This window comes from Acanthaster planci, linkage group LG03 (assembly GCF_054643075.1).
Source record: "Acanthaster planci isolate LZ-2023a linkage group LG03, COTS_SCS, whole genome shotgun sequence".
Classification (NCBI taxonomy): Eukaryota; Metazoa; Echinodermata; class Asteroidea; order Valvatida; family Acanthasteridae; genus Acanthaster; species Acanthaster planci.
The window spans coordinates 25,007,906-25,032,878 of record NC_141779.1 but is presented as its reverse complement, the minus strand read 5'-3'; the positions used below and the strand labels follow the sequence as shown (position 1 = coordinate 25,032,878).

General features: G+C 39.0%; 1 protein-coding gene and 1 long non-coding RNA gene across 2 annotated transcripts; both read right to left on the bottom strand.

Moving 5' to 3' along the window:
• Positions 1 to 3,227: 3,227 nt before the first annotated feature.
• On the bottom strand, positions 3,228 to 7,829 carry LOC147799756 (uncharacterized). The gene is made up of 2 exons (XR_015424836.1): positions 7,214 to 7,829; positions 3,228 to 4,275 (listed from the first exon to the last, which is right to left on the bottom strand). It is a non-coding gene; the product is annotated as an uncharacterized LOC147799756 (long non-coding RNA).
• A 9,879-nt stretch (positions 7,830 to 17,708) lies between these two features.
• LOC110981089 (uncharacterized) lies at positions 17,709 to 21,952 on the bottom strand. Its single transcript, XM_022238313.2, has 8 exons — positions 21,796 to 21,952; positions 21,549 to 21,693; positions 21,022 to 21,157; positions 20,521 to 20,627; positions 20,114 to 20,255; positions 19,576 to 19,760; positions 19,014 to 19,185; positions 17,709 to 18,725 (listed from the first exon to the last, which is right to left on the bottom strand). The coding sequence occupies exons 1-8, from the start codon at positions 21,900 to 21,902 to the stop codon at positions 18,583 to 18,585; spliced, it is 1,137 nt and encodes a 378-aa protein (XP_022094005.2). The 5' UTR covers positions 21,903 to 21,952; the 3' UTR covers positions 17,709 to 18,582.
• Positions 21,953 to 24,973: the final 3,021 nt, after the last annotated feature.

Genomic DNA, 24,973 nt, shown 5'->3' with positions numbered 1-24,973 from the left:
TTTCACTAATTAGTTTCCAATTTTTTAGTCCTCTGTTGACTCGACAATGCACAAAGTACACTGAAAACACCGAAAGGCGAAGGTAAACACTCATTCCAGACATAAGGTATGTATAGATGACAATTGATTTCAAGAGATCATTTTTGAATCATAATTCATGAATTTGCAGCTTCTGATTGAACATCTGTTGTGGTATTTGCAACTCTTTATTTTGATAAATTTGCCAAATTTTCCATCAACTTGAGCAGTGTATGCACGGTTAGTGCACTTGGTGTATGTATTAATTTCCTGTTTCAGAGATAATACATCGACAACATTCATTATAACTGTATCTTTTGAGCGTGATTACAATTTCCAAACCACACGTTCTCCAAGCCATTATAATTCGGTGTAAAGGTAGCCTAACTTTACATTTAATTTGCCAAAAATTGTTTGGGTTTGTTAATCCTAGAAATATAATATAAATTGGTGAGACTCGTGGGAAGTGTCAGTAGGCAGGTTACAGGTGTACTAAATGACCAATTGATTAGCTCATTCCCACCTCGCAAGATTGTTGCAAGCATTCTGGAAGAATCCCTCAACATTTGAGAATACTGCCACAATGAATCTGTATCAGAGTCATTATGCATATCATCATTTTAAAATTCAATAAAAATGTCATTGAAAGATGGATCCTTAGTCACATTACGGGGAATACGGCTGGATATAAATCCACCACACAAAGGTAGTATTTTTTTTTAGAAAAAAAACGATAACAGATTTGCCATTTAACCTGTAAAATGTTAGGTTTACAATAATTCGAGTAATACTGAAATTAGTAAAAGGCATATCCGGCTGACACCTTGTGAAAATAAATCTGAAAACATGCAAACAAAAACCGAGTTTCATGAAGGTAGGAACATTACCTTTTCTCCCCTCCCCCCTGGATTTATCGTCTGAATTTCAGAACACACTCCACACATCCATTATCTGTAAAAGACGTTTGTAAGAAAATGATAAAATGTGTCGATTGTGCCTACATTCGTACACATGTGAGACCTGGAAGTATCCTACATGTAAATGAAATTATTTAACTGAAATCCAAGACTTGATATTCCGGATCACAACACCCATACATGTAAAGCCAACACCTGAAGCTTGTTAGACATTATTCGTTCACTATCATAAGCCTAGCTAAGTTGGAGTTGTAAAACTTGTACAGAAGAGTTCGGTTACCAGTATCAGAGCCTCGGGTCTCGTACTGAAAAATACTAGACACTATCTAGCACTTACAAATAATGCATCATTATTAGGCAGCCATGCATGCGTGAGTTATATTCAAAATGAATTTCGTTTTATATCGAGGGACCGAGGGCGCACTTCATAGTTGACAGTTTCCTACAAAACGGTGAGTTCTTTCAAGTCCTTAAAATGTCGATTTCTAAAACTGGAATGGAACAATCTCATGAACTGAAACACCAGTTTTACTCCCAAACGGAATGATCCTTAAAGTAACGGCAATGGAGTAATAATGTATTTTTTCAGAGCAACAATTTACAAATGTACTTATTGAAATGAAGTTTATTAACCCCAGAGGTAAACCCACTTTCCTACTAGAAACCACTCCCCAGCCCCCTCCCCGAAAAAATATACCAGGCAAGATATGGGACAGAGGGGTACCCCCTCATGTCCAAACCTTACAGACACTCTAGACTACTGTTATCCAACACGTACATCTGGGATTCCTGAGATTCAGGTCAAACAATGACCAACACAAAGGGGGAGGGGTTCTCTTCGTCTTATATCTTGCTTCAAATGTAAAAAAAGGTTGAAGAAATGCGTCTGCTCTTAGAGAGTTTGATGATGTAACAGCCTGTGACGTTGTCGTCAACTTTCGTTGAGGACAAGCTGCAACCACACCAACCAACAACTACAAAACCAAGGTATGTAAAGGAGGAGAAATCCAACACCAACTACTGCAGAAGTTTTCTGGGGAACATAGGCTTTCCAACATAAGCTATAGAAATTAAAAAAGATCCTTGATGGAATCGTACACAGACACAGACATTTCCGTTGAGGAGGAACAACGAAGAAGTGGAGATTTCTTTGATCGAGGAATCTCCCCGACTTAAACCACGTCCCTTCCTCCACTGTTGTCCATATTGTTTATGATAAGAAAAAATGTCTTTACTACTGCTTAGAGCTGTGAGATGAATTCCAACATTCCTTTAGCGTTGGCGAGCTATGTGCATATATATATACATAATAGCTTGACTCCTGGCGTAAGCCTTGAGAAAAAGTTGAGTACTTCTTCGGCTGATGCACAACTGCACCCTCATTTCCTCGCAAGTCCAAATAGATTTATGTTTATATAAGCTGCAAAAATATGATAACTTCAACTAATCAAATGCTATCACAACATGACCGTACGAAGCTGGAAACAATTTATACCACCACCAAGCAAGTTTGGCAAGCTGCTGATTTGAGAACCACAATTCTGTCTTTTCAGGTGGAGACCACGTTCAAAACCTTAGAACTACTCGCTGACACCTCGAAATCCCTCAGTCACCGTAGGAGATTTTTTCTTTGGAAAATGCATGCATTTGGAATATCATCTGGGGAGTATCGTACGTAAGGTTCTGAACGATTAATCTGCTCTGTAAAATTATACATGAACTGTCATCGCTTGAGTTATTTTAAAAATTGTCCAATGACAAATGAATAGATAAAACTGAGGGTTAAACTGAAATGGCTGAATGCAAATTTAAAAAAAAGCATAAGGACAAATAAAAAAAACTTATATTTACAAGAAATAAGATCTAAACACGTAAAATGAAGAAAACTGTTGAAATAAATATAACATGGAAGGAGTATATATAACAAGTGAAGAGACAAAACGTAATTAAAATGAAAGGAATGTTTCACTTTAATTGAAATCACAACAGAAAATATGAGCACGCCAAATCTAGAAATTCAGAGAGAACATCAACCAGTAGAACGTCTAAAACGGTGTAGGCCTACTAAACTATTACGAGCGTTTTTCTCTGTGTTTAACGTTGTAACAATTCGATGTCACTGCTGCTTTTCTAATATCACTACTGTTTTTCTGTGTCTATGAAGTCATTTTGATCCGTAAATATTTGAGAATTTACATAAAAGTGTACATTCTTTTAAAGAATGTACTGTAGCTTGTCCTACAGATTGGGCTCTGACGTTAATATAGATACGCACACAGCTACAGATCGCTGTTCTGGTCAAGAAATCTCTGTTTTATTTCTCTTACGTCAGCAACACTGTGTTCTATCCCAAGCTCTAGACATGACGCGCCTAGCATACCCGCGGGGGCAGCCAGCCAACTCCATGCAGGTCTGAGCTGGCGCCCCCACCGGCCGGACCAGCCGGCGCTACAGTACATTCACAAGAGTGTTTGTTTTACCTTTCGTGTATAAGTATTCCAACTGAACGTTAAACTGTATGCAACCCCAACCACCCTTTGAACATCCCTATCCCTTAAAGCTCAAACCCCAAATTGCTTCAGTAAGTTTCAACTTTTTGATAACTCTTTTGATTCTTGACAAACACAAAGATACTGAAAATACTAGAGGCATAAATTCAAACAATTCAATTTCAAGTGCTTGGTTTATGCCGATAAATCTTCATTAGTGGCATCTATCTAAACACCTGTTGCTGATATTGCAACCATTTGTAATTTGATATAGGCTCTACTTTATGAATCATATAAAGATGAATTCGAACCATCTTTTTCACATGCATGTAACAAAACACTTATTAGTTTTCTCCAATTTTCTGCTGAAATATTTAAATCTGTGACTTAATTCACCAATTAGGTGTACAACCCTAATTTCTGTTGACTGGCTTACTGACTGCCATTTTTTTCTATTCGGCCCGAAGCCCCTGCAAAGGGTGCTTAAGGTTTGTATTTAATATCATCACGTTATTGTTGTAATAATTAACTCGACTGTCAACTGACACGTCTTCGTTTCTCCAACGATTCAAACACAATAATAAAGTCAGTTTCTTGAGCTAAATTGATAAAGACATTCATCAGCCGACACTGGCAATTTTTTACTTTACATAGATCAGATAAAGTCAAAAAAGTAATAAATTTCAGTGGAAGTCAATGATCTGTCTATTAGCTACGGATCTAAGTATGTAAGAAGACTGGGGCTGCGTCGTCCAATATTTGACAGTTCATCCTGAATTGCAGATTTCATGAGTTTTGACTTGATCTCAGCAGGTGACAGAGTCGAGTTTTGAGCCAGAGAGCAACTATGCCTGTGAAAGGCAACATAAGAAAATAGGAAGTATTATATCGATGCGTTTCGATCCCAGAGGAATATTTATCAATGGCAATCTTTCGAGAAAAATTCTGTTGGGATCAAAATCTCAAGTCATCCCACTTTTCAATTTACACATTTGAGATCGCTGCTGGGCCAGCAAGCGGTTAGAAATAGGTTTTGTATTTTACACACAAGAGAATTATGGAATCTATGCTCAAATGACGTCAGTCATTCAAAAGAAAAAAAACTAAAGAAACTTAAAGAATGGAAGGGACCATGGAATAGAATTATCTTTTACTATAACCCTTGAAAATCCACCTGTATGTTTCAATAAACTTGATTTTCAAAGCTCGGACAATTAGGAATTCTAAAGGTATTTCAGTTTTCATACATTTGAGAAGTGTGTAAAGATGCACAAATGTGAGTCTCAGAAAAATTCAACGCATGGAAACGATAGCTGGAAACCTAGCATTAGCAAAGACTGATCCTAAAAGCAGGAAACACAAGAGAAATATACTCCGTATACAATCACGAAGGAAGCATACAATAAAATAGTAATGCCGTCAAGTGTTTTCTAATTCTCGAGGGTCATTTGGTGTTAGATTGCTTACTGAACTTGTTCCGGTGAAGAAAGAATGGTGTTAAGTTTTCAAATTATTGTATTCACTGGATAGTGTGCAAACTGGTGTGGTTTTTGTGAAGCGTTTCGAACTAAATCGTCACAAGTTAGTGAGGGCATGAAAGCATTTTGATTTAAGGCTAAGGTTTCATCGATTGCCTGTAGCAAACAATGTACAAAACTTAAGATATGGCAATAACATCCCCTTTCACAGTTTTAAAGAGAGGAAATTTTCTATCACACGGAGGAAGACCCCAAACTCTTACACTTTTGTCCGTTATAGGGACCTGATACAATACCAGTACAATGAGTGCCACAACCGTTACAACTCAGATAGCGCAACGTTTCCGCCCTATTATTCCTATATTTAATAACCATGTACATGGAGCTCTAATCACTGATCAATTACAATGTAAATACGAGGTTACACATTGGAAATAATGCTGTTTTCAGTTCTAAGAGATATTGTGTCAGTGTCTACCTATTGGCAAAATTATGAAGTTTCAATGTCAGTGAGTTGAATGTTGAAACCAGTTGGCATAAATCTCAATATACGCCAATGTGCGCATGAAACCTCTCAAGTTTAAAAAAAAGACATTTGTCTGCTCATTAGTATTTTTGTTTTAAAGTAGCCTTCAAAATAAAGGCCCCTCTGTAATTTAGAACATTACATAAACGAGGATGGAAAGCATGTCGCCAGTTGTCCTTACCGATTGCAGAGTTTCATACCGACTCAGACACTGATTGCATAAAAGCTAAACCATTTAGGATAAGTAATTTTCAGCCAAGAAGCCAATTTGGTTTCTTGAAAAAGCCAAAAGCCAAAATGGGGGGTGGGGTGATTTGCCCAGCCATGAAAATTTCAAGCGCTGGGTGGGGGGGGGGATAACACCATACGATTTTTCTGTATAGAGGTCAAGGCTCATTTTATTGATGTACATCTGTAACGTATTAAATTCAAGCAGAAAGGTAATCATGGCTGTTCATTTTTGTCCCTTTTTGAGTGATATTGAATGCATTTTAGTCTTTGGGAAGTGTGAAAAATTCTTCACAACCTGCTTTAATTTTTGATAAATACAAAAGTGTGTTGGTGAGTGTTCACACCGAAGTCGAATACCCAGAAACTAGATCTTATGTGCGCAAGAATATTGGAACTGCCTAATTCAAGAACATCTGAAACCAAATTTGGGGTGCTGATTTCTCAAATTGTTGTAACTTTTTGTTTTGAATTGTTTCGCCTGGCATTTTCACGGTTGTTGAGGATACTTTTAAAACCTCCTGAATGCCCCCTTCCCTTTCCTTTGTCACGTAAGTTCCAAAATGTCATGCAATATTGCCCCAACTTCTCTCGTCGCTACCACCATGCCTTGAAGGGTGTGGCTGCAGGACTGTCAGAGGAAGCCCTGCAGTATGTGAGAATGGAACACATTTTGTCCTCTGCATCATAACGGAAGTTCCTTTATTTTTAGAAAATCATTGGTTGAATATTCTTGCTCAGAAAATAGTGTGTTATAGGTAAGGGTGACTTAAGTAAAATATATTTGAAATAAGTGAAATATTGCTGAGAACAAAACGAGTATTTATATGAGGATGAAATTGCACACGCCATTCAAGAACCTCTCGGACTAGACCGAATTGGACAGGGAAAATTACCTCTAGATAATAGCTTCAAAACTCTCCCAGTTTACAGTAATAAGAAGGTTTAATTTTTCATGACAGGACAGGAAGTCACACTGATAATGTTGGTGCCTGACGTTGTGTGAGCTGTATGATTTTACACCTTTTTCCTCTTAAGACCGAAACTTTGCATTCATTTACTGGCAATATTTATTTATCTGAAATATACACCAACATTGATTTAAACCATTGAACATACATGTATTACAAAAGTTACCTAATTAAAGCTTTCTCTGATTTAACAACTTTTATCTTGTTTGATTGTCCCTGTACAGTCAGCAAAATAGCTGTTTTGACTGTGTTTAACCGTAACCCTGACCCTTAGGGCTGCCAAAAGGGTTTCGTGTCCTATGCACCCCCATCATCTGTTAAAAAAGGACGAAGTGCAGTTCCCACGGAAGGAAAATTGCGCCCTCTCTTGATCCAGCTCGAGACTTCGCCATAATGTGTAGCGCCACCTTTGCCAGAGATTTACTTATTTACTTATACATCTGGAAATTTGGAGTTATAAAGGTTTTATAAAAGAAAATGAGCTAAAACACATAAGAGTTTAAATGACAATGGAAAGCAAACATTCACGTAATTTTAAATTGCTTTCAGCTGTCAATAAGGTTAATATCAAAATTATTGCACTTACATGTGAATGACGACATAACCAACAGTATTGAAACTTCAAAGCCAGCTTTTGACAGTAAAGGCGTGTGGTAGCAAGTAGTACAATTTCCGCCATTATTCTGTTCCCTGTGCAGATCAGGAGCAAACTTCAGAACTCGCAGACAGCAACCGAACATGTTGTTTCACACTTTTGAACAGGTAGTCCAAATCTTCTTGCATCCCTGGAAATTCCCAACAATGGCCTATGGACGTCACAAGTTTCTGAACATAATACAGAAATTATAGGTAGATGGTTTCAATCACTATGGATTGATAAATTTCGCTGCTTATGTTTACTCCCTGCAACCAATTTTTAAAATAGTCAAAGATAATATTACTTTTAATACAGTTTTCTTAATCAGCAAATGAAATGTCAAACAAAGGAAGACTGTCATTTTCTAGGGCATTGGGCTTCTGTCTTATTCCCCGCATCACTAACATAGTTTCCTCATGCATCTGGGAAGTTTGCAATAAATCACATTATTTGGGAAGTGGTGAAACAGAAAGGACGGGTCACTTATTTTCCCTTGTGTTTGAGGGCAGTTGTGCATACAAACGTCAGGATTTATTTCAGAAGTGAAGTAAGCATAACGTCAACAAACAAAATACATGGCTAGAGATAAAATGAGTACATGTATTCATCAACCTAAATGTTATATTTATTGAACAAATATTGAACAAATGAAAAAGAATTGAAATAAACATGCAACTTTATTCAACATTTGAGCCTGAAAACAGTTAAAAATTTATAAATGCCATTTGAAAGTAATAAATCAGTGACAAATAGAAAACAAAAATCAGCAAAGTCTACCGTTGACGCATATTTGAGTTCAAGAGTTCATTCTGAATTCTTCCCCCTTCTAATTGGAACTTTCACCCCCTTTCAATGTTGTGTTCTTAGTGGGGAGACACCTTGTCCCTTTCGTCTGTTTTTCTAGTTGCTGCATTCAATAACTTCACATATTGAACTTATCACATGGCACAAAGACGTGCCCTGCAGATACGAGTTGCTCCAGCACACTTGGACATTCTATATGAAAATATGCAAGCGTTACATGAATAGAAGTTATAATATTTATATGGTGTAAATTATATCAGCCGTGTCAAGCACGCTGATACATTGCAATTGTCCAATTTGCTTGGTAGCCGATGCACAGCACCGCCTACATATTGTAGTCCTCTTCTCACAGTGACTTGAAAGTTTGTGCAGTTTCAATTAAACATACGACCGAAGTTTAGTATCAGATGGTATGGAATTCCATATCTGCCGTCGCCCGTCGTCCGTCGCATTTTGCTTTTTGTTCTGTCCCAATTCTGCCATTTACCAGTTCCAAACATGCCATTTTCCGTCGTGCGTCGCCCGTCGTGAGTAGCCCGTCGTGCGTCGTGGGTTGCATAGGACCTGCAAAAGCTGCGGTTTAACAAATGACAATGTGATGATTCCATTCACTTCTAAAGATCTTTTCCGAATAAGGCAAGTACAAATCCCACCTGCAGTACTAGTCTCATAATTAATTCCAATAATGCTAGACTACCCCTGCCCCTTGACAAGAAAATATCACCTCTCTGAGAATTCAACCAAGTTTTTTTGGGGAAAAACATTTTCAGCAAAAATGTTCCGGCCAACTTATCCACAGAGTTAGTCTAATTTGCATACTGTAAAAATGTGCTGACTTGTTTTCATCAAATTCCAGGAAGACATCTGCCAACCGATACAGATATTCCATCTTGTCCTCTCAATTTCACCTTGAAATCCAGAAATACCAGACGTGCTGTGGATAACAAACTGTTTATTAAATGTATTGTTAAGGGGCAATTACCACTTGGTTTAAGTTTCAGAAATATGACGTGTTGGTTTTTTGGGTGTGTATGCCATGGTGGATAGGCCAATGAGAACAGGTTGTCCAGCACATCAGCATTATTTATGGGGCTAACAAGTAACGTTTCTGTTTAAAAGACTTCTGTGAGCCAACCTGCAACTAAAGTCATGTCTAATTTGGAGTATACAGCAGATTCCATCATACGTAAACCCGCCCTCAAAATAACGTTGAATCAGTTCGTCTCTTATGAAAACTATTGGGAATCAAACATTGTAAATAATCTATTATTTACATTCCGTTCTGTGGGATTTTGTGCAGGGAAAGACAGAAATATCACATAGGCTATAGACCTAAAGTCTGGCTGTAACGAGTAAAGTTACGTATAGAGTAACTAAGTTATCGAGAAAAACAATATACCCTAACAAAAGTCTATTTTGTTAATTATTTTTATGTTACCAAAATGGTATTATTTCATATACACGTTACTTAGCCGATGTCAGGATATTATTTCTTCTTTCAATTGGAGTTTGGCGCAACTGCAAAAACGAATACATGTACATCTTCTAGTTCTATTGCTAAAATGAGAGTCAGGCATAGTGGATCGATCTAACACAGACATGTACATGTGAAACGATCAAGGGTCAAAGTTAAAAATACCACTGCGCAATCTTGACCAAAAAAAAAAAAACAAAAACACGGGCGACGCACGACGGACGACGGGCGACGCACGACGGACGACGGCAGATGTGGAATTCCATAAGATGGAGTCAAAGATGACCTTCATTTCCCACAGTGGTTCATCGGATGAATTGGCAAAGTGAATATCCGACCAAAGGAGCCTTCGTTGCTTGGAAAATTGCGCCCACTCTTTGTTCAGCTCGGAGTTTACAAGCTATCCATATAGTCTTTGTAGCAAAGCTCATCATAGGTGGACAGAACAGCCATGTACAGATCTTACTACCCAGAGGGTTTCATCGTTAAAATTGTGTAACAGAATGTTTTTATTATTTGTCCATCCATGCAGACAGGGAGTTGAAATCTGCATGGGCGTAAATCGGGGGAGGGGGTTGGGCTATTGAATCATTCCTAGACAGACATACAGAAGTGTCTTTGTGAATGATTAGTGTATCGAGGTTGTATACTCCATCCTCCTGGGATTTATGCCCATGATTTTACCATCTCCTCTTTTCGAGGGGGGGGGGGTAAGAATAAGAGAGAAGGGAAAAGGCTGGCGTTTCTGTGTGTAAACATTATTTCTTTATGAAATACACACATCTTTGCTTCTAAAAACATGATGCAAGTAAGGCAGCTACAGTTATAAATTAACCAGTTCAAACTCCTAAACTGTAGAGTTTGAGAATAGTGATAAGAGTGTGATTGTAATCATCCACTTGTTATCCATGTATTTATTGAGCCAAAAAATTGTTTTCAGCCTCTGGGAAAAACACCACAAGTAAAGTAGCAATAACAATAGGGCAGCTACAGTTAAAATAAACCACTTCAAACTCCTAAACTGTAGAGTTTGATAATAGTGATAAGAATTTGGTTGAAATCACCCACTTGTTATGTTATCCATGTATTTGTTGAGCCAAAAAATTGTTTTCAGCCTCTGGGGAAAACACCACATTTTTATTTTCCTCAAACAGATTCGGTCTTTCTCAATTATACAAATTATGAAGATAAGCAGTGTAGCATTTGGCTTGGGAATTCCATGTGGGGTTGGTAATTGCCCAGAGTTCACCGATAATTTCATTTTACAATTACACATATGTGAGGAAAGCGGAGGTGCCTGTATGAAAAACGACTTTACAACGCATTGGCAGGGGGGTACCTGTCGAACTGAGTTACAAGCTCCAAACTGTTCAAGAACATACAGCTGGTTCCCGGCCGTTGCGTGAGCTGCATAGCCATGTAACAACGTTTTAGGTGAATGTTCCCATTACAATGGCCTTAGGACGTTCTTTAGGTATTTACAGAGAGACAGAGTGTATGTGTTTTCTTTTCTGGATTTTTTTACATGTGAAATACACACCTCTCTGCTTCCTACCAAATGATGCAAGTATAGAATCAATTACAAAGGACAGGTTCAATTAAAATTGAACAGTTTGAATGCCTTTGTGGCAGAACACAGGAATAGTGCCATGATATACACATGTATCACTTGTGTTAAAATATTTTGAAGAACCACAGTTTACCCAGGGCACACAAACAACCTTGGTTTAAAATGTTTGAAAAGGTGGATCAAATGCTGAAAATTATTTCAGACATGTTTTTATTTTCAACATATTAAATAAAGCTGCTTACGTGCAATACTTAAGAACAGCAGTTGTTTTCACAGTGATTGTTATCCTCGTACATATCAACAGTTAACCAATTTTGGTCGCAAAAGTCTGGGAAAACACCATATTTTTATCTGACTTACGGCACTGCTGTTTTTTCAACGAGGTTAATAGAAATGTGAAGCTGAGTGAAGCATTTGGTTTGGGAATCCAAGGTGAGGAAATACAATGTATATGTATTAGAAGAAGACATGGCATAGCGCTGGCTTTAGGCATGATAGAGGGGTGAATAAACACAATGCACAGTCTCTATCTCCCCTACCCAGTGTGTTATCCTGAAGTACGGAGACTGGGCAGTACATGTACGTCTGTCTAAGTTGCCTCTTATTTCTTCATCCTTTTACTATTTTGTTTTTCACCTGTTTGAAATGTGTGTTTTGTGTGTTTGCTTACTTGCCTGGTTGTGTTCTAAAAATTAATGGGATATAAAAAAATCGTCTGTAACATTTAGCATCCATTCCAATACCACAAAGAAAAGGCTAGAATATGTGTTAAAGCCACAAAAGGTGCAGCACCCCTAAGGTCAAATATGACTAAAAATGCTTAAGGACCACTTTTTATTTTTGTGTATACTTTCTTATATGAGATATTTTACTGCTGAAAATATCCCAACACAACTGTCCTGAATGACCTCAAACACACTGTAATTTCACATGTGGTTGGTTTCAGCTGTTGCATAACGTGTCTCGCTTCAACGCACATCCTAAATTACAAGTTAAGAAAAGGTGGTCCTTAACTTGTTTGAGTTGTGTCTTATCTAAATCTAATTCATTCAGATTTTAGTACGCGCCTTAATTGTACGAAGGCTTGGTCCACATTAGGCAATAACATATTTAACAGAAACCTTTTCATTTTAAAATTGTCTATTTGCATTGCGTTCACCCGGCCTTAAAATCATGCTGCTGCCTGGTTTTGTGGCCTTACGAAGTCCCAGAGAGAATGCTTAGAAAGGTTACCAGGGAAAGCTGTACGTGTTATTGTATCTGATGCTCATTGTAAAACCAAATCTTTTAAAGAGATTTGTGCTTCTGTGGGGGGGTTCCGCGTGATGCAATTGGGAATACAATTTTTTTGATTTTTCAATTACCCATTTTAGGATTTTCCACATATTATAATTGCTTTGATTCCATATACTATACTTGCCTTGATTTTTGTCGAACAAAGTTGTATACATGGTGCTCATTTATACTATTGCAGTGCTATCTCTGCCGGAGTTAACTAAAACACTCACTGGAGGTCACACACAACAAACGAACTTTAACGTATTTGAATTTTGTACATGTAGTTCGTGATGGTTTGAAATTTTAAATATTGCACATTATGTGGGATTTATATTCTTAAAATTATTCACTATTTTCCCACTTTTGCCAGCTAAAATTTCTGTAGTCAAATAGCCAAACCCTGTTCTCTCTGTTGAATACCGAAAATGTATTGTATGCGTCAAATACATCTCTCTTCGACGGCGTGGGCTGCACGGTAGTGCCTGCCCACTTTTCACAGGTAGCTGTTTCATTTTTTTGCTGCAATTCGCATTGCTTTATTTTGCCACTTAAGGGAATAGTTGTAAACGTTTATTCGCCTCATTTTATCCGCTTGTGACTATAGACCAGTTTGATGGCAGATTGGAGGAAATGAATGATTTTTTAAAAGGTGATATTTGGAAGTGAATTTAGAGAGTATTGCGGTGGAAGGCTGTAGGATTTTGTGGCCCATGTACCGGTAGCATTCATACATGTGGCGTGGCCGCGTGCAGTCTGACTGCACGGGCAAAGAAATAGTCAAGGATAAATGGTGAATAACACTGGTCTTAAGGTTTTTGCAGTGAGGAATAATTCAACCGGAAATGGATAACTGTTTAATGAGGATTGTCAACTATTTGTCTTTCTGTTGAACCAGGATGTCTCTGTAGGTTATGGACTATATTTTGTGCATTTAGGGACATTTGAGTGGATGTGATGAATGATAGGGTGTGTGAGTTTTGGTCAGCCAGCGGCCGGGGCTGGCCTGGAGACTTGTGTTTTTTTCTTGATGCCCAATATAGACTCTGTGCCTACATAAACACACTGTAGTCATACTTTATGTTTTACCGAGTATATTTGGATGTAGCTTAAAACTAATGAGTGCCTTCCCAATTTCCACAGGCCGGATCTCTGACCCCAAACAATATATCAAGAGAAGCACAATTTTAGCAGTGAAAGCTGTGAGTTTCTGGGAGTTCCACCAACCCACCAATCCCCCCCTACTCTCCGTCCCATCCCGAACCTGTGAGCCACCTTCTGAGAGCCCTGGATTCTCAGTGGCCCACCAGGCAGGAATTCCACCCCCTGTTGGAAGACCGCCAACGCCCCCCACACTTCATTTAATTTTCCAACTGTAGCCGAAAGGCTAGAACAACCAATACTCTACTTTGGTAAGAATATATACTACAGTCCAGGATCTTTAGGAATGGGCTTCCTCCTTGCCGTGACAACTTCAGAACACAAACATGCTCTTCATCACTCGCCGTCGCACTCATCGTCACAAGTCCAGTACCATCCCATTTTTAATTTTGCTTTTAAATTATCATAGTTGCTAACCAAGCCTCCTCGGGTAAATTGTCTTTGTATGCCGAAGCTATGCTCAACTTGCCAAAATGTTTTTCGTGGTTCCTGTAGGCCTGCCTAAGATTTTGTTCTGCGGACTTTTTTGTGTGAGATTTACTTGTCTTGGCTTCTGTATTTTTTGTCTTTTAATTGGGTCATTGTGGATTTGTTTTTTAACCACTATAGTTTGTATCTAATAAATAATCATTTTTTTCAGTTCGTTGTAAAATGGACTGTAATTCAGCCGTTTTGGCTGCGAAAGTCTATTCTCTAAATAAACCGAACGATTAAAACCATGGGACGCGGTATGATTTTTTTACGTGGTGGCGGGAGCGGCCTCGCCAGAAGAGACCGTATCATTTCTCAGGATTGCAGAGCCCTGAGTTCATCCTTAAGGTATATAAATGTTTCGGTGGTTGTCCCCTAGCCTCTACAGCTTTTAAAAACCACCAAAAGTACATCACAGTACGGTGGGAGGCCGTTTTCCCAGGCTCTCCCGATATTTGGGGGTGGGTCGCCACGCGCCAGCCAAGCCGCACTACCACCACAACATCCCCCACCAAACTAACACTTCGAAGGCAGCCGAAACAGGCATCTGTCAAGTTCCAGACAGCTGTCACTGATAACAAACGTTCCACTCCCTGGCCAAGGAACTGTTTTTGTAAATAATCCATTATATTGTATACATGGGGCCACTTAACACACAGTCCTATGGGAGTTGGCTGGAGGCTGGCTGGATTTTTATATTTTTTTTTCTGGCTAGGGGAGGCCCTGGCTTTTAAGTGACTAAACCAGGTTTTTCAGCATGAACAGCGGTAGGATATGATAAATAGTATTTGTATTTTGACAAACAGTTTTTTTACACCTTAATTAGCTCAAGTGGCCTCTACAAAAGAAGCCATTCCCTCCACGCAGGGATTAAACAAATAGACCAAACCATTACCATTTCCATCTAGAATGCTGCTGTTTTCAAGAAAACAGGTCATTTTCTTCTTCGGTCGACCATCGTTTAACAGTTCGTTTCGTTTCACACACCATATCCGTTTAAGAGGCGCCAATTTTGTTTCTGCTGTGTGTGCAGATGTGGGAGTCTGAATGAATGGATAAAACTTAAAGCTGCTAAACACACCGGCAGAAATTCACCGAACGTATTGTAAAATAAAAGACACTAAGTGTCTAGTCTGAAATAGAAAATAAATAGGATCAGTTTGAAGTTAAATTTTATTTAAGGAATAGATATTTCTTAACCCGAAAAAGGTTAACTCAAAATCACTCCCAAAACATAATGATATGATCCAAACATGTCCGTTTCCAAGCTGCATAGCGAGAGAACTTTCGTCAACGAGAAGTACGACTTCCACATTTTAAATCTCTCTCGTTTCAACATCATTATAATTTCCTCTTTGCCCATGTTCATAAGTTTGTCAACTAAGAATGGAGTTTTTAGTCTTTCAATGCAGTGAAAGTGTGGTCATTAAGCACGCACAGGCACATTTACAACGTTAAGGCACCTTTCTATACGCGCGTAAAACCTGCGCCAAGCGTTGCTTATCTGCCCAAATCACTCGATTTTGATGGCCGAACGCAACGCACACGTGTGGTATGTTGACGGAGTCGATTTTTGTGCCCGTGAAAGTGAAACGCATGAATGCATCGTGTACGGCATTTCAGTTCAGTTGATTGTCGACTGCATAAGACATGAAGTTGACGTCAATCTGGCATTGGAAACAATCAGAACAGCTTCAAGGTGTGGTGAACCAGATTTCAGTTCCGTTAACTGAACAGTATTCCTTTTGAATGATTTTATTGATCAAAAGAGGGCGCTCACTCACTTTCACACTGACTCGTAATTATTCATTATTATTCAATATTCAAGGTTGCGATAGGGTATTACTTTCCGCATCATTGAATTAAAGAATCAGTTTGTTTTGATAGAAACCAAACAAAGTTTATTCAGATTCAGAATTAATAATTCCACCTATACTGTTAAAACAATCTTCAATAACGAATCTTTTACTCAAGGTGTTTCTCAACGACACATCCAGGATAAGATCATTACCAACTATAACCAATTTTATTCCTGTATTCGAATTTTTGGCCGAATCCACCTCGAGTGGAAGCACCCCTTCAGTTGAAAAGAGCCGTATCACTCGAGTGTTCATTTTATTGGTAGCGATGCGACCGTAACGCGTGAATTTGGAATTAGATTTTTTTTAGAAAATCAAATCCTGATTCTCACAAGGGATAAAAGGAATTTTGATACCTTTAATGATGCGACTGTAGCGACCATTTCAATCACCCAAGAATTTGACAGCTTTGATATTTGCCTTCTTGGAAACTACATATTACATATTCTTATGAATATAAGAATATATATTCTTATGAAAACTGATGTTTTGCAGTGTGCCATGCTGCACCAAAGGTAGCACCAATACCAACATAGTAGCATGTTGAAAATTCTTTTTCATCAAGATGTCACTGTGTAGCCTCAATCTTGTACTGGTGGCATATGCCTAGTCTAGATGCGAAAATGGTGGCAGGAAGTCAAATATCGTGCGGTTCGTCTCAAGAAGTCATGATAGAAGCACGCTTCGCATTGAAACATTGGGCCTGTTTGTTTCACACGGATCTGGATCTCGATCAGTGATCCCAAAGCTGGTATTCTATCGGGCGGATTCCGGTGTCAGTGAACCAACTTCAGATCCCTGGACTGGTCCCTGTCCCTATTACATATTGACGGGTACCTAGCTGCAGTTTAACGTGTGCGATTAGCCCTGTCAGTTTGGATACTGAACGTTTTATCAGACCAATAAAAAACCTTCAACATACATTACGTCTCGGCGAGGAGGCATCACAACCTAAGGTACTACCTATCCTTGCTCATCCTCTAAAGGTAATTTCTTTTTCAATGATTGTCATCGATAACTCATTTTATGGCAATTAATTTCAAATAAGTGGTTACTGTGTTACATTTGAAATAAATGAACAATAATTATTTATGGCAAAGTTATTTTTGGTAACCAAGGAGAAAAGCAAAATATTCCATCAGCTCTGCTTGATTTGTGCATTAAGTGGGCATTGTTTCCTCATTTACATAAAACGGGCAGTATTCTGTCGGATTCATCATCAGCTACCGGTTTCAACGTTCGGAGGATCTCTGTTAGACGGCTGGTGACTATGTAGGGGACGGGAACCAGTCTACCAACAAGCTAGCTTGCTTTAGGGGCCCACGGTTGGTTTAGCACCGTGCATAAGCAATTGCTTTTTCTATTTTGAGAGATGAAGTTTACATGCAACCTTTCGCACGTATGACAGTCGAATACATAGCTCTCGGGATAAACCAAGACAAGTTTCCCCCTGTAATTTTGGAAGCAGTTACTCTAAAAAGCAGGTACATATCTCTGAAAATTTTGTTGTGTGAGGAAATGAGTGGGTAAGGAGAGTGTTGATCCATTCTTCCAGAGTTTTCTCACGTGGCAGTGTCGCGTTGTGGGAATTGGTATTGCTAATTTCCTCATTAACATAAACTCATCAGAAATCATTACCCACTGCCAGTTGCTAAGTCGGAGGACGTCTATAAGACTTTTTCACTTATAAATTTACCCTTGATCCTATGCTTCCAATTGCACCATTGATCAAAGAATGATCAGTCTCTATTTGTATATAAATTTCTAGACGCATGAGGTGCCCTGTGTTGTTGATGCAGGGAATAAGTCAGACATTCAGTGCCACAGAGGTTTTCTCCTGTTTGTCATTATTTTATTTGCTGCTTAATCTGACTTCATTTAAATGGATACCACCTTTGACCGTCTGAGAAATAAAATTCAATAATTAAACAACAGTAATTGAAGCTATCTGCTAATAATTTTCTTTTCATTTGAAAGTACCTATTGCATCAAAAATAAATTACAGTTCTAACAGAAATCAAACCAGTGTCCAGAAACATGTTAACTCCCAATGTAGGGGATTTATGTATGCAAGAAGATTGGAACTGCTTGTTCCAAAGTTTGTAACAACATTATTTGGTTGCCGAGTTCTATAGTTTGCTCCGGATCTGCATAGATGACAGATTGCTGGAGCGAATTTATACAATTTGCTACTGCGAGTATTTAGTGCTGAACACTGGCTTTAAACATGTTATAAATTATAAACTAAAGTCTATCTAACTTTATTTTGATATTGACTTTTGACATTTTATGATTTGACAGCTGAGAGCAATTTGAAATGCCATGAATGTCCCCTTCCCATTTTCATCTGTACCACAATCCTTGTAGTCCCTTCCTTTTTTAGAAACCAAGTTTCCAGAATGCATAAGGATTTGAATATGTGGCCTAGGGAAGGCCACACTTTTTAGCTATATGTAAGACTGTTTGCAGTCTTACTTCACATAACTGTATTTAAATAAATATTAGTTATTTGGCCATTTAAAAAATCCATTTATCCAGCGGTGATGATTTATAAAGCTCTATCGATATGTCGAAATATGTCGATAATGTTATTTCATTCTGTCTAAACGTACCAGGTACAGTCAACCAAATTAATGAAAGTTCAAGAAGAAATCCAGAAGTGTCAAGAGTTTCCAAAACCTTTCAACCCTGTAATGGCCGATTTCTAAGGTGCTATGTATGCGAGAAGATTGGGACTGTCGGGTTTAATGCCTGAAAGAACGTCCTTGGTTGCTGAGGTCTGGAGTTTGCTCTCAATATCCGCAGGTGACATACTCGGATTTTCAGCCAAGTGGAGAGCAACAATTCCTGTGATCGTCAATCAGAAATTTTAAGGTCACTCTCAAAATCCACCCCCCAAAGAGTGAGTCATTAGACTACGAAAATGTCATCAGGAGAGGAGGGAAGAAAAGCAAATATTGGAGAAGATATATAATGAAAAATTGATGAAGGCAAAACTGAAGAAACAACAGAGGAAAAAGATTGAATGACTGACTGAAAAATGGAGAGTGCTCAGAAGGCGAGCAAACTTTATTGTGAACATCTAAGCTGACTTGACAAACAAGGTATGATTTGATATTTTCTGTAGTTTCTCACCTGCAACATGTGGACAGGCCATGGAGGTCCCGGATATTGTATTTGTCGCACTGTCAGAACTATACCAAGCACTTTTGATATAACTGCCCGGTGCAAAGATGTCAACACACTGCCCATGGTTTGAAGAGGTAGACCTGTAGTCGTAATCACGTATTGATCCTACAGTGATTGCCTGCCGTGAGCAAAAATAAGCATTTATTTAAATCGGTGATTACGTTATACAGAGTAGCTATTAGCTTGTAAAAATGACCCTCACATTCGGTACAACCATCATTTTTCCCCCTTTATTGTATTGTCTACCGTCATGGCTATATAGTTCATGCAAGACTCCTCGTAACTGTCACTGCACTTGAGTTTGGTGATAACCGTCCTGAAGTTTCCAACTGATCGTGAATTTCTTTCGATCTTTCATTATAAACGCTCTCATTCTGTGGACTACAAAATTAACAATTACAACTTTCTCCACAGCTTCAGGAATATTTGTGGCGTGGAATTGGAGTGCATGTTGGAGGCGGCCGATACTTCTCAGCCGTTGTGGTGTATGTTGATTTATTGAATGTACCTCAAAGGTGCGACCTGGAGAAGACCAGCAAGCATTGATATTTCTGTCTCCAGCAGCAACAACGACTGGAATTCCTTCCTGATACACACTCTTCACTGCGTCATCTATAGCTGGAGAAATGGATCCTCCAATAGACATAGACACAACGGCCGGTTTGTTGGCATTGGCAATGACATAATCCAATCCTGAACGGAAGGAGGAAAAAAAATCAAAACACTGCAAGCTATTTGGATTTTGTCTTAGCCCATCCATTTATTTACTTACAATTTGGAGTAAATGACATTCCGTTACTAAACACAGACCAATGTGTTCTTCTTGTTGTTTTTTGCGGGAAAGAGTTTCAGAAATGAATCACTATGATCAAAGCAATCAATTAAACTTCCCAGATGCAGTGATGTGGTGGCTTAATCGATTCTGCATTGAGGATAAAACTGGCTGTAAACTCCCAAACTGGCCATAAGCCATCAAAGAGGGATTTACTTTAGTTGAAGCTTTTATCATATATAAAACCAGATAGGCGATCATTGCCTTTAATTACCTCCAATAACATTCGATTCGGAACCACTGCCAGAACATGCCAGGACCCTTGCCCCCTTGATTGTTGCTTGTTTGGCTACTCCATAGGTTTGACCTGCTGCAATACCAGCACAGTGGGTGCCATGACCGTTGCAGTCTTCGCTCTAATGAAAGATGAAAGGATAACACATTAATGCCTTATTTTACCAATATATACATGTAATGATGTCTAAATGCACGGTGCTCAAAATTGTCAATGAGTTAAAAGGTAAGGCTCGTACCTGAGGAAGTCATTTAGCTTTGCATGTTTCATTTCCTGTTGTTCGCACTTTTTCAATTATTTTTCAGCTAGTGCTAATGACACATAAGACAAAGGAGTAAATTTACAGCTTCTTGTTTAAAGATTTCTTTAGAAGAAGTGAAACTCACAGGACCACCAATGGCATCAAACGATAGCGAGGCTCTACCTCCAAATTCATTGTGCGTAGTTCGGATACCAGTGTCCACGACCCAGATTTCAACTCCTTTTCCGCCTTCTGAATAAACAAACCCCGAAAGGCTAAGTAAAAATTTCTGCTGATCACTATGCATGGCGATACGTTTTACTCTATAGCATTTACGGAAATTCAGGTTTTTCAATAACATTAACAATGAATTTAAGAAAATCGATACAACAATTTCTATGTCCACTGCAAATAAGTAACACTGGGTCTAAAAATTTCATACAAACAACCAACCAACATCGTAAATACACAATGGAGCAGTATTCAGCCTAAATACAATCGACAGGGGCGTGATCCCGGATTTTCGAAGAGGGAGGCTTGAACTTAAGCCGAATAAATAGGGCCTCTCAGCTCATTTTAAAGCATCTTATGCTACGTAACGAACGTTATTGTTACTTCTTGTCCAGTCAGAAACAAAGTTTCTTACTGTAAACGGAGTTAGTAGTGAAGCTGTTATCTAGTGGTAAGTTTCTCTGTCCAATCCGGTCTAGTCCCCAGGGTATTTCAGTGGTGTGCACTATGCCATCCTCAGACACATACTCGACCTCATCCAGGCTTTGCACCTGATCAAAACGTGACACAAATATCAGACGTGCAAAAGCGCAAGTATTTTCCACAAAGGACGCTTAAGATAATTGTCACAAAAGAGTTGTGCAAGAAAGCAAGCACCTCAATATTCAGGCAGAAAAATGAGTAGCTTTTCCTATTTTGTCTTTCTTGTCGGTACTTCATTGAAATCAAAGTAGGCCCTATCTTCCAATTCAATAACTATCTTCATTTTCATGTGATACCAATATTTCCAAAAGACTCTCATTTCGTTCTATTGAATATTTAATTGGTTCTAAATATACTGTAATCAGCCTGAACAATAATAACATATTTTCAAGCAGCAATATTCATCCGATGATTTTCTAAAGAATCAAACAAACGTAGACAAATCGTTTCCGTTCTTACATATTGCAGGGCTTCTTCCGACAGTTCTGCAGCCACTCCCTTCAAGGCATGGTGGTAGCGACGAGAGAAGTTAGCTCGACCCAAACGCTGCCTTTGCACACGACGCTGTATGCAATCAGCAGTGATGTCAACATCCAAGTCATCCCTGGGATATAAGGCAGAGCAGATTAACACATTATTTAAAAATTGCTTAGAAATGTTACAATACAATTATCTGTCGTCACTTATTCTACGTAGCGCTGGTTACTTGAATTTGATGATGTAGCTGCCTTTGACGTTCTCCTCAACTTCGTACAGCGGAGCAAGACCGGCCGCAGCTACACCCACCAACAACAGAAGAACCAAGGTACGCATTATGAGCTGACTTCACAGGTCTATCAGATATGGTGACTGTAGTATTGGGTCCACTGACCTGCTCTTTTATACACAGAATATCATATTTTAATAATTCCTTTGGAACTGCTTTATAGATAAAAGCCCGACTTGTTTCACAATACTTGCGTCACGTATCTACTTTCCTGAAGTACGTTTTATCATAGAAGGAAGTTAAAGTCACTCAAATGAGTGCCAAAATATGATTCCAGATCATTATTAATGCCAATTTGTGTGCGCCTCATTTCGCTTTTACAGAATTAATCTTTATGGAGACACTTGTTCTATGCAAAAAATGAATATGGAAAATATTGGAAACAAAAATGAAAGGAAATGATAAGATTGAAATCCACCTCACTGGTTTTAAGTTAAATAAAGGACATTACTCCGAAACCATAGGCCTAGGCCTTGGTATACAAATGAAAGAACCAATCGGAGACGGCTGTCCGGTGTAGAACCGCCCACTCAAAGAACTCGGAGCTTACCGACATGGTTGCATGCGCGACACTGTACAAACGTGACTGCATGGAGCCACGGAGTAACATTGAAATTACGGTGATCATTCCGTTGCATCGATCGTAATACGCACAATGTGAACGTATTGTGTCGCTACCCTACGAGCGTCTAGAAAATGGGTGTAAATTTAGCTCTGCCTGTGACTGAATATGTGGCCATTCTCGATAAGAGATGCATCCAGGGGGACTGACTGACTGACCCAACCCCAAGGGGATTTTTGGTTCATTCCTGCAAAAGATAATACAATATACACCTTCGTCTAAACTTCAGACCCAGATGTGTGCGTTTGTGTGTGTGTGTGGAGGGGGGGTGTTGAGCTTCAAGAGCTATTTCAGGTGAGAAATTCCGGGCGCTGATCTTCTGGTTAACGATGTACGCTTTAGAGGAGAGTAACTTAGTGGGTGAAAATTACCATTAACGCTGCAAAATATGGCTTAAAAATAACATGGCAAAATCAATCAAGTGTTATCTGTCCGAAACGGTACACTTTGATCTTATAAAGAGACCAAACCCGTCAAAGAAACCTCCAACACGATTTCGCAGTGTATTCGTTTAGGAGTCGTAACAGATTTTCAAATTATCAATTTCGTAGTGTTTAGCATTAAGTTTGTGACAGGACGCATCTCTAGCCTCTCGCTAAAAAACTACGTACTAACTACAAAGCCTACGATTTCCTTGAAGTCTTAATTATAATCAACTATACAGAATTGTACACAAGACAAGCTGACGTACATGTACATGTATATAGGCGATCATAGCGAAGCACGTTGAGCGCCGACAATATTGGTCCGCTGTTTATTAATTCCATCTATCTGGTAAAAACACCGTTATGTATCTTATACCATTGTGAGGGTTTGCAGGAACCGGGCCCCGCAAATCAACCAAAATCATACTACGCTGGTAAGTGATAGCGCCACCAAGCGATGACAGGCCTTCCCCAATGTGGTATCTCCCTTGTCGCTGGCCTGCGCACCACTTGGTCCTTCCAGGTAAAATTTCTCCTTTTTTATCTAGTGGTTATGCATAAATCATAAACAATCTATTGTATTAGGGACTGTAGCATCGTAAAACGGGGCTGGGAAATGGGGTAAAGCAATAAAACTCATTATAAATTGGAACTTTCTTTCCGTCGTCCGTTAGTAATATTTCTTGATAGAGGCCCTCTTGCGTTCACATTGTGAAAGTACGTGTTTCGGCCAAGCGCTTTGAACAACCTCGGTCCATACTCCCAGCCATGCAGGTTTCTATGTTGCACTCTTTACGACAAATATTTTTCTCTCTCTTGCCTCCCTCCAGGCGACGCAACCAGACGGCACGACGGCTCCCTTGAGTCGTGCCGTCGAGTCGAACCATCGCCTTCTTGCCATTACTTTTGTACACACACGAAGTGTCGCGCCATACTTACAAATTCGTCCCTGTCCTGCTCTAGGCAAAGACATTACCAGAGTAAGTCTATTGAACCACACATGCATACGTTGCTGGACAGTGCGGGATGGACTGGACTAGAGCCACATGAATTCCGTTCAGGACCTGATTTAGTCGAGGGGAAGGAAAGACTGTGCACGTGAACCCTAAACATCATACAGCCCAACACATCTTCGCCGTCAAGCTCTTTTACTGCAAGCCTTTCTACTGCAAACTCTACAGCTACTTGCACAGTCAAGACAAGCCAAGTCGTCCCCAGCTTCAGCAATAGATGTTTTCTGTTAAATAGAATCCCTGCTTTTTCCTCATTATTAAAAGATGCTTTCTCTAACGTGAGGGTATTTGTATTTTCGTAAACCGTGCAAAAACGGTTCACTATATTAGCCGGAAACGAATTAATTCTCACTGGTTAGCTGATAATAAAAGGCGTAAACTAGTAAACAAATAAATAATGTAAGCAGGTGTCATGATTTTCACATTATGTCTGCTACAGTATTTCTATTCTAAATCGATTTCTAAGACACAATACATCAATAATTATAACGCGCTTGCTAATGTAAGATGCCGATCTGAGGAGAAATTACGTGTGTGGCCAAGCAGAGTTGAAAAAAAGACACGGCCACAATGAAAATAGCGTCTGTATAATGTTTTATTCAGAAACATGGACTAATATCATTGAAAGTGTGGTGCTGATAAAGGTAACGAGGAAGACTGGCCTGAAGGAAGACTAAGACGGAATATTCTGAGGGTATTATAGAGCAAAGTCGTTGGCAACTTCCTGAACCCGTGGTTAAACTTGCGGCTCTACAATTGTAGACAAATTGTCTGGGGAATTTGGAGTAATACTTAGAAATTACCGGGATGGACCACGGAGAAATGCCGGTATCTATAAGATTACAAATCTACCTTAAATGGGAACTGCATCGACGGTATTAAAAAGAAATCATTGGCTGGGTTTAAAGAGTGACAAATTCCGGGCTTCCACTTATTATGAGAGAGCAGTTCCTACATATGCCGATTTTATTTTTGCTCTTTTTTCTTTCTCTTCATAAAATATGACAGAAATTAATCCTAATGGAGGAATGGATGAGATAAAAACAAGAACAAATCAA